The sequence below is a fragment of the Zea mays genome, chromosome 3, assembly GCF_902167145.1.
Source record: "Zea mays cultivar B73 chromosome 3, Zm-B73-REFERENCE-NAM-5.0, whole genome shotgun sequence".
Classification (NCBI taxonomy): domain Eukaryota; kingdom Viridiplantae; phylum Streptophyta; class Magnoliopsida; order Poales; family Poaceae; genus Zea; species Zea mays.
The window spans coordinates 205,263,191-205,273,695 of NC_050098.1; the positions used below are offsets into that span (position 1 = coordinate 205,263,191).

The 10,505-nt window shown below is 54.2% G+C and overlaps 1 protein-coding gene across 1 annotated transcript; it reads right to left on the reverse strand.

Moving 5' to 3' along the window:
- Window positions 1-8,042: 8,042 nt before the first annotated feature.
- LOC100283311 (Werner syndrome ATP-dependent helicase) lies at window positions 8,043-8,951 on the reverse strand. The gene has a single exon (NM_001156213.2). It carries the CDS (start codon window positions 8,890-8,892, stop codon window positions 8,278-8,280), a length of 615 nt encoding a protein of 204 aa, NP_001149685.1. The 5' UTR covers window positions 8,893-8,951; the 3' UTR covers window positions 8,043-8,277.
- Window positions 8,952-10,505: the final 1,554 nt, after the last annotated feature.

The following is a 10,505-nucleotide window of genomic DNA, read 5'->3' on the forward strand; positions in this document are numbered from 1 at the left end:
TCCTACGCCTCCGGGATACGGATACCTCACTCATCACCTTCTGCGATAAGTAACTTGCGTTCGGATAAAGCGACTCCGTGGACCGAACAAGTCTTCACGTTCGGAAGCTCTCCTGCCGAAGCAGTCCTTCAAGCTTTCTCGACTAAGTCGGGGACAGGGCCTCATGGACGGGTGAAAGTACGCGTAAGCGGCAAGGCCGACCGAGCCGAGGGACTCCCACGCCTCTGGGATACGGATACCTCACTCGTCCCTTCCGCGAGAAGCAACTCTCGCTCACACAAACATCCCTGTTACCGACAGAGTCCAGACGCTCGAAACAAGAGGAAAAAAGACGCAGCTTTGCAAGCACGGCGAGGGTGTGTCTTTCTGGCCTCGGCGGCCGCAGAAGGCACACGCTACAAGACGATCTGATCCTGCAGGCTCGGGTCTTCACGCTGAAGGGAGCCGTAGCACCCTCGGCATCGGCGACGTCTTCAGCAAAGTCCGACCCAGCCTCGGACGGCGACGCGATCAAGGACTTCTCCGGGAATCCGGCCCGAGCAGGCGGCTCGGCCGGTTACCCCTGAGGCCTCGGCCAAGCATCTTCCAAGGGCGCCGGCCCGACCCGAGGCCTCGGCTGATCGACTCCGGCGTCGGCCACGCTGACGGGCAACCTGGCTAGGCTCCGGCCAACCAGGTTCCCATTCTCGAGCCAACTCCGCCTCTGTTCATACTGATATCGCTACCCCTGGCCTCGGCTCGTCGAAGAGCGGCCAAGGGGTCCCTTTAACTAAGCTAGAGGAGCCTCAGACAACAAGGCCGATCGAGCCGAGGGATTCCTACGCCTCCGGGATACGGATACCTCACTCGTCACCTTGACACGGGGCGACTCACGCTTGGTGAAGCGGTTCAGATAATCAACAAGCGAGGCTTAGTGCTCGAAAATGAGGAAAAAACACGGCTCCGTGCCAAAATTACATACATGTTCAGGCCCCGACAGCCGCAATGAACAAACACACCGGCATTCGAGATGCCATTACAAACGGAACTCCGGTTCCCCTTCCGCGGGTACGAACAACCCCACTCCGAGGGGGAAGGCCTGCAGAGCAACGGAAGGCCGGCGAACGGCGCGCCGTCACCTGCTCCAGCAGCGGCGACGACGACGACTTCTGCTCCGGGGGGTCGAACAGCGGCAGCACTGACCTCAGGGCGGATGCTGCTGCCAGGAGGCCCCCGCCCACGCCAAAACTCGTGAGGCAAGGACGGGCAGAAGGCCGTAGAGTTGGAGGTCAGTCCGTGGCCGGTCCCGGCTATCGCACCGGCGGAAGAACCTCTTCCAGCTGCCGTGGCGGACGCCGGCGCCGCGAGCGGCTCCGAAGCCACTCGCGTCTGAAGACCGGGCACGCTGCAGCTGCCAGCGCCACGGACAACAACCGCTCCTCCCCCCATCACTGAGTGAAGGAGCGGGCCGCCGCCCACGCGGGGGCCGACCTCAACTCGGCGCACTCCCCTCCCCAGCCCTGGTGATGAAAATCCTTGAGGCTGAGGGAGGGGCAGAGGCCGCAGCCCGGCCGGGCTGCATGATGAAAATCCTTGAAGCCAAACGATGGCTGAGAGGTACCAACTCCCATGGAGTTGCGTTCCTCCAACGAGGAGGCGGAAAGGCGGCGGATACCCCCATCCGGGGGCTTGGAAGATGGAAAGACACGACGCATAAGGGAGGAAGAAGACATGGTTGCCTTCTGAAAGGAGTCTCCCTCCTTTTAAAGGCAACTCTCCATACGTGCGCCCCCAGACGCCACGGGCTGAGTCTTCTCCAACACGCTCCAAGGCCCTCCCCTGCGACTCGGGGGTTGGGTCCCGCATGTCATGCAAACTGGCTCAGGGCAGAAGAAGCCAAACCGCCGCGCGTGGTGCGCACAACCGCCCAGCGGTTACAAGCGACCCCCCACTTTTGCCCAGACCAACGGGCGGGAGGGGCGGGCAGCCATGCAGGCGGCATGCAACCGCGCCAGGTGGACGCGCTTCTCCGACTTCTGACGCGCCGGCTTGGAGGCCCAGGCCCACGCGTCGCACAACCAGCGCGCCAGTTGCTGCATGCAAGCAACCGCACCGCCACTTGTGCCACCGTCGCACCTTTTCGGTTGCGGAGCCTATGCCGCGACTCGAGGCGACCCAGCGCACGACCCAGCAGCGCCAGCCTGGCGCGTTGGTCAAAGCGGCCGAAAGTGGGCCGGCAGTAATGGCGGTGGCAGGCGGGCGAGCGCAGCAGTCACGTCGTCAGCCAGGCTCATGTCCCGTCCGGGGACAGCAAGGGTGCCTCCTCCCACGGCGTGATGACGGTGCACCCGTGACCCGTTCCTCGAACGGCTCGCGCGCGCGCAACGGCCGCCCCGCCAACCACTCGCCCCGTCGCATTAACTCCGCGGCGGGACAGGCGGCGATTCTGGCAGGAGAAGCGGACGACGCTTCGCCTTCGCCGCAATAACCGCGTCAAAAAAGGTACGCCACGTCGTTCGATTTCGTATCCTTTTCCTTTTTCCTCTTTCTCTATCTCTTGCAACAGGGACCGGGAAAGGGGGATACCCCGAAAAGGATCCTTCTCCGCGAAGGAACCGGGCTCCGAGCTCCCCCTTACTGATCAGAGGTTCGAAGACTGGCCCTCCGAAGGGTTCAACAGTCGCCTCAGATCGCGTGGGCCCGACACCCACTACTGGTCAGGGGTTCGAAGGCCAGCCCCCCGAAGGGTTCCATGGCCGCCTCAGGCTACTCGGGCTCCGCGCCCATTACTGATCAGGGGTTCGAAGGCTGGCCCCCGAAGGGTTCACAGTCGCCTCAGACACCGAGCGAGGGATGACCAGGGGTACGTTCGATACATAACCGAGGCTCGGGCTACGCTCCCGAGGTACCCTAGGACATTTCCGAGACCAGCGGGAATGATCTTGTAACGGAATCCCATCGGAGGGAGGCATCGAGCCCTCGGACCCCGTCGCCAGGGGACCGGGTCCGGCAAATCACCCGCAGGTACTTTTGGGCGTGCCTCTGGGCCCCTAGCCGACCCCCAACGAACGGGGCACGGACGTCCACTCGGATTACCCGCTTGCAGCTCACCGGAGACACCATGTTCGGTGCCCATCGAGGGTAACATGGCGCACTCCCCCCCCCCCTCCTCCTTGCGGAAAGGCGACGTAGGGGCGTATGTAAAAAGTCGAGTCTGTCCCTGATCGTCCTCTCGCCCTGTGCGGAGGCTCGGGGGCTGCTCTCGCAAACCCGGCTCCGGCCAAACCGTTGACAGCGTCAACATACCAGCCCGAGAGCTTGGGCCCCGACCGTGCACCCGGGCTACGGTCAGTTCGCATGAGGGAACGACCAGACCAGCCGAAGCATTACGCAAGGCATTAAGACCTCGAAGGAGTGTAACCACTCCTCCGAGGCCTCGGGGGCTACACCCGGCGGGTGCGCTCGCGCGCACCCACCGGAACGAAATGCAACCGAGAAAGGCTGGTCCCCTTGCAAAAAAGTGCGACGAAAGCCTCCAAGCGAGTGCTAACACTCCCTTCGAGGCTCGGGGGCTACTGTCGGGGACCATAATTAGGGGTACCCTCAAGGCGCCTAATTCTCAGCTGGTAACCCCCATCAGCATAAAGCTGCAAAGGCCTGATGGGTACGATTAAGTCAGGGATCAGTCCACACGAGTGACTCGATCACGCTTCACCCGAGCCTAGCCTCGGCCAAGGGCAGCCGACCTCGAGAGACTTCCGTCTCGCCCGAGGCCCCCCTTTTTACGGCGGACACACCTCCGGCTCGCCCGAGGCCTTGGCTTCGCTCAGAAGCAACCCTGACTAAATCGCCACACCGACTGACCAAGTTGCAGGGGCATTTAACGCAAAGGTGGCCTGACACCTTTATCCTGACACGCGCCCCCCGGCAGAGCTGAAGTGACCGCCGTCACTCCACCGCTCCACTGACCAGTCTGACAGAAGGACAGCGCCGCCTGCGCCACTCCGACTGCAGTGCCACTCGACAGAGTGAGTCTGACAGGCAGTCAGGCCTTGCCAAAGGCGCCATAGCGAACTCCGCTCCGCCCGACCCCAGGGCTCGGACTCGGGCTAAGACCCGGAAGACGGCGAACTCCGCTCCGCCCGACCCCAGGGCTCGGACTCGGGCTAAGACCCGGAAGACGGCGAACTCCACTCCGCCCGACCCTAGGGCTCGGACTCGGGCTAAGACCCGGAAGACGGCGAACTTCGCTCTGCCCGACCCCAGGGCTCGGACTCGGGCTAAGACCCGGAAGACGACGAACTCCGCTCCGCCCGACCCTAGGGCTCGGACTCGGGCTAAGACCCGGAAGACGACGAAACTCCGTTCCGCCCGACCCCAGGGCTCGGACTCGGGCTAAGACCCGGAAGACGACGAAACTCCGCCTCGCCCGACCCCAGGGCTCGGACTCCGCCCTGGCCTCGGCCAAACGGTCTCCGCCTCGCCCGACCCGGGGGCTCGGGCTCGGCCTCGGCAACGGAAGACAGACTCGACCTCGGCTTCGGAGGAGCCCCCACGTCGCCCTGCCTAGGGCACAGGCCCGCCACGTCAACAGGAAGCGTCATCATCATCCTGCCCCGAGCCGACTCGGGTCACGGAGAACAAGAACGGCGTCCCATCCGGCCAGCTCCGCCGGATGGGCAATAATAACGCTCCACGAGCTCTGTGACGACGGCGGCTCTCAGCTCTCTTACGGAAGCAGGGCGACGTCAGCAAGGACTCGACCGCTCCAACAGCTGTCCCTCCGCCAGGCTCCGTCGCTCCTCCGACAGCCACGACATCACGCCAGCAAGGTGCCAAGACCTCTCCGGCTGCCACATTGGCATGTACCTAGGGCGCTAGCTCTCTCTCCGCTAGACACGTAGCACTCTGCTACACCCCCCATTGTACACCTGGATCCTCTCCTTACGACTATAAAAGGGAGGACCAGGGCCTTCTTAGAGAAGGTTGGCCGCGCGGGACCTAGGACGGGACAGGCGCTCTCTTGGGGCCGCTCGCTTCCCTCACCCGCGTGGACGCTTGTAACCCCCCTACTGCAAGCGCACCCGACCTGGGCGCGGGACGAACACGAAGGCCGCGGGACTTCCACCTCTCTCACGCCCGACTCCGGCCACCTCGCCTCTCCCCCCTTCGCGCTCGCCCACGCGCTCGACCCATCTGGGCTGGGGCACGCAGCACACTCACTCGTCGGCTTAGGGACCCCCCTGTCTCGAAACGCCGACAAGTTTGCTCTAGATTATAAGTTTTATAGGTGCCAAAGGTTCACAACAAACCAATAAAAAGACCAAGAAAATGGTTCAAATAAAGAGAGCAAAAGACAACCCGAAGGATGCCCTAGTCTGGCGCACCAGATTGTTCGGTGTGCCACCAGACAGTGTCCGGTGCACCAGGGAACCCAACTCCGAACTTGCCACCTTCGGGAATTCTGGGAGCCGCTCCGCTATAATTCATCGGACTGTCCGGTGTAGCACTGGACTGTCCGGTGTGCCAGTGGAGTAACGGCTATACAACGCCAACGGTCGTCTATAACGGAATAGTAAAAGTGAACAGTGCGCGCCTGCGCGCGCAGAAGTCAGAGCATGTGCCAGAGGCGCACCGGACAGTGAACAGGACCGGTCCGGTGCACCACCGGACTGTCCGGTGGCCCCACTTGTCAGAGCTCCAACGGTCAGAACCCAACGGCCGGGTGACGTGGCTGGCGCATCGGACTGTCCTGTGCGCCATACGACAACAGCCTCCACCAACGGTCAAATTGGTGGTTGGGGCTATAAATACCCCCCAACCACCACACTTCAATGCATCCAAGTTTTCAGCCATTAAACCTCATTCAAGACCTCTAGACTTCATTCAAAGACACAATCAAAGAGATCAAATCCTCTCCCAAGTCCGGAATCACTCCAAAGAAATTAGTGACTAGAGAGAGAGACATTTGTGTTCATTTGAGCTCTTGCGCTTGGATTGCTTTTCTTCTTCCTTCTTTCTTGTGTTCAACTCACTTGTAATCAAAATAAGAGACACCAAGTTGTGGTGATCCTTGTAGTGGACTTAGTGTCCCATTTGATTGAAGGGAAAGGCTCACTCGGTCTAAGTGACCGTTTGAGAGAGGGAAAGGGTTGAAAGAGACCCGGTCTTTGTGACCACCTCAACGGGGAGTAGGTTTGCAAGAACCGAACCTCGGTAAAACAAATCACCATGTCATCCGCTCTTATTCGCTTGTGATTTGTTTTCGCCCTCTCTTTCGGACTCGTTTATATTTCTAACGCTAACCCTGGCTTGTAGTTGTGCTTAAACTTTATAAATTTCAGATTTGTCTATTCACCTCACTCTAGGCGACTTTCAGATACCCTACACTATCTCTACCTATGTTAATTGATCTAGCACTTCCTATTGAGCAACTTCCTTCTTTAGTTGCCTCATCAGAGTAGACACTTGCCATTAGCCATGAACCTATAGTGCTAATCACCCTACTCTAGTGCATCTAGAGCCATCGACAATGGTAGTGATTGGCCTTTCGAGTTAGTCTATAGTAGTAGATTCTGAGAGCACCACTCAGTTAATTGACCTAGCTCTAGTTCCCTCCACTCAGACATGGGCTCAAACAACTATAGATATTATAGACTCTGATGACACTCCTTACGTCTAACAGTTTGGGCTTGCCTCACACATTTCCATGACCGACATGTCTGTGTCCTCCCCACTGTCTGAGCCTTAGATTTTGACCTTAGGTTTAGTCCTTCATGAAAAACAGGGCAAGATAGTGAGTATGCGAGTTAGGAGGAGCTTGGGGAATGGGAAAGATAAGGGGAGCATGGTGAGTTTGAGATACATTTGGTTATACATATTTGATTTTATATGCTTTGTTACTTTCTATTTACAATATGCACATTGCTTTACATACTCATGCATTGATGATGCACTGTGTTTATTTCATTGACGTATGTATGATATAGTGGCATGTCCACTTTTCACTTAATATTCAATAACATGTCACAAATGCTTGTTTATGACTCCTCACGTGATAACTTTTTGAAAACAAGCTTATCCTTTCATGTACATGAGCTAAATATTGTTTTTACATGGTACATGAGTACATGACTATGGATCTTAATTATATGGACTTACTCTAACATCTTGTATTTCAGCTCTAAAAGTTCATACAAACAAGGTCCCTTTAAAAACCTTACCTATTTCACATACTTGAGATAGTGTTGTTATCAATCACCAAAAATGGGAAGATTGATAGCATGTAATCCCTAAGTGGTTTCAATGATTAATGACAATATAAGATTATTGTGACTAGCATGTGTTTTGTACAAGCAAATTGAAGTTAGGTCATGATGATAGAGATTGTTTGGGTAATCTATGGCTTTCATTTGAATTTTTAAAAGGATGGAAGACAAGGTTAAGGATGAACTAGTTTGAAGTGTCGTTTGGAGTTGAGGGACACTTAAAATAGTTTAGGACTTTGTGAAAGGGAATTAGGCTTACACCTAGTTCCTATATACTTTTGGTGGTTGAATTGCCCAACACAAACAATTGGACTAACTAGTTTGCCCAAGTGTATAGATTACACAGGTGTAAAAGGTTCACACTCAGCCAATAAAAAGACCAAGTTTTGAATTCAACAAAAAAGCAAAGTGGGAACCAAAGGCCCTCTGGTCTGGGAGCACCGGACTGTCCGGTGTACACCGGACAGTGTCCGGTGCACCACCGGACAGTGTCCGGTGCACCAGAGGACTCCAACACAAACTCGCCACCTTCGAGAATATCACAAGAAAAGCTCGTCACAGAAAAACCGAATATCACAAGAAAAACTCGTAAAAAGAGATCACAAGAAAAGCTCGTCACAGAAAAACCGAATATCACAAGAAAAACTCGTAAAAAAACCGATTCTCAGAAAAGCTAAAAAGTTGTAAAGAAAACAGTAACAAACCGGCCCTGGATATCATGGTTTTTTCTTTTCAGACTGCCTGCATGCACGCTTTTGAGGCGGCTTAATGAACATGCCAATTGAGAGAAGATCATGGGGCTTCAAGATAGCATTCAAATTTTGAAGTCGAAATGCCATATGCATGACGAGTGGTGGCGCACACAAAAGAGATCACGCGCGTGATACTAGCTAGTACAACTTATTAGGCAGAGAAATTAGAGGACACAACTGCAACGCAAACTGAAGACCATCGACGACTGCTAATACTGATACGCCGGCCTGACACGCATGGCATTGCTAAACCAGACAGCATACCGTAACCCTAGACCCTAGTAGTCGCCTTCGTAGAGCCTCCGGCCGACCTCGAACGAGGCGAAAGCGTCGGCGCAGGCGTACTTGAGCTGGTCTTCCGACAGCGTGGGCGTGTCCCAGGCGCTGACGCGCACGTGGTGCGGCTTCACCATCTGCACGCCCATCACCTCCCACACCAGCGTCTGAAGCCCCGCGCGGAGCAGCTCGGGCACCTCCAGCGTGTCGGCAGCGAGAACGCGCAGGTCCACGGCGCTCGCCACCCCCAGCCTGTACCCGGCCCGCAGCTTTGCGACGTCGCCGCTGATCCCGACCCCCACGAAGGTGAACCGGCGGTCGGCGAGGAACCTGGACAGGGCGTCGGGGATGTAGTCGGCTTGGAGGATCTGGAATACGAGGCAGCGGTGGTCGACGCAGATCTGCAGCACGGCGACGGGGACGGGGCCCGGCACGCGAGCGGGGCGCCACTCCACGTCGAGGCCGGCGATGTGGCCGCGGTGGTGGAGGCGATAGGTCTCACCCAGCCACCACTCCACCACGCTGCCCAAGTTCGTCAGCGTGGTGTCGATGTTGTGCACGTCGAACGACACCACGGCGGTGCCGTCATCGTAGTAGCCCTGGATCTCCGTCGCCATGCCTTCGTGTGAGATCAAGAAGCTGAATATAATGGATGCGTTGGGGTCGGTTTATATAGACCGAGAAAATGGGTGATACCCTACCTTATATCGCATCGCCTGCCGTTTTTCTGAAGGGAAAATTCCATGTATGCCACATCAATTTTTGTCAGTACTCTGTTGGAATTTTTAAATGTGTCCATGGTTCTATCACTCTCTAGTACGAGAGGTTATTATTACTCTCTCCCTCTAACCATCTCTAGTTTAATTAGTTTTAGGAACTAATTAGTCCCTTTATTTTATTTAATTTTATTCACTAAATTACTAGATATAAAAGTTAAAACAGTTGTAGTTTCAATATTTAGCAATTTTAGGGAATAAAATAAATGGACTACAAATTAGTTCTAAAAAACAAACATCTTCTAAAAACTAAGAAATATGTTTAATTCTTTCAATCATTATTGGTAGTACTTACATCGATGTATATATATATATATATATATAGGGAAGAGGTAATGGAAGCCCTGGGCTTCCGTTAGTGGGCGAAGCCCCAGCCAGGGAGACCGATCGGGTCGCGTTCGGCCCACTGGACGTCAGCCTGCACCATTTATGCAAAGGATAACCACGTATCCCGTCTTACACGCGACATGCAATTACGCAACCATAAATATGTGTACAAATGTGCATAACTCATGCATAAATGGAATCTTTGCATGCCAGGAATCGCGCGCACGAATATTTGCATGTGCTAGACGTTTACGACTGCATAACGTTGTGATACATGATAGCGTAAACCATGCAAACATTTAAAATCTCTCACCGGTTTTGAGATAAGGAAAGACGTGCTCTTCGTGCGCGTAAATAAAGGCGCAGTTACGGGAGAAAACAAATACGCACACATAAATATATGTAGTAATGTGCATAAATCATGCATAGAAGGGATATTTTGTACCTTGACTCACAGAAACGAATATTACCATGTGCACACCGTTTACGACTGCATAACGATGTGTAACATGATAGCATAAACCATGCATTATATAAATCTTGATCAGTTTGATATAAGGAAAGACGTGCTGCATAATCACGTAAATAAAGGGACAGTTACGGTTCGAGGAGCATTAGTAGAAGGAAATAAATTTTAATTTACAGCCGCAGTTCGCGGGTTCTGCTCGGGCGGATTCCAGCGTAAAACGTGAGCTAAAACATCGTAAATGAGTACGAAATTTAGCGTAAATCATATGCCTGTTTCGTATACCAAATTTACGGCGCGAAAATCACGCGCCACCGGTCATGCGCGGGTTCTGGCTCGGACGGATTTAAGCGTAAATCGTGAACCAAAACAACGTAAATGAGTATGAATTTTAGCGTAAATCGTCCATCTGTTTCATAATAACGAATGTAGACCGAATGTATCTCTCAGCGCATGAGGTTGTCATAAAACACATCAAGAAATTTCGTAAATTGGTGTAAGATACAACAAGAAGTGATCTGAGGTAATTGTAGCGTAAAATGCAAGCTAACCCTTCTACATGAGAACTGTTTCAGATTTTACAATATGATATAAGAGATAATTATTCTTGTTCATGTTGCCCTTATATTTTGTGTAGAGTTCCTTCAAGTCCGTTTTCTCA

What these genes read in the sequence shown, in the direction of transcription:
- LOC100283311 (NM_001156213.2), bottom strand. Translation starts at nt 8,892, where the DNA reads ATGGCGACGGAGATCCAGGGCTACTACGATGACGGCACCGCCGTGGTG.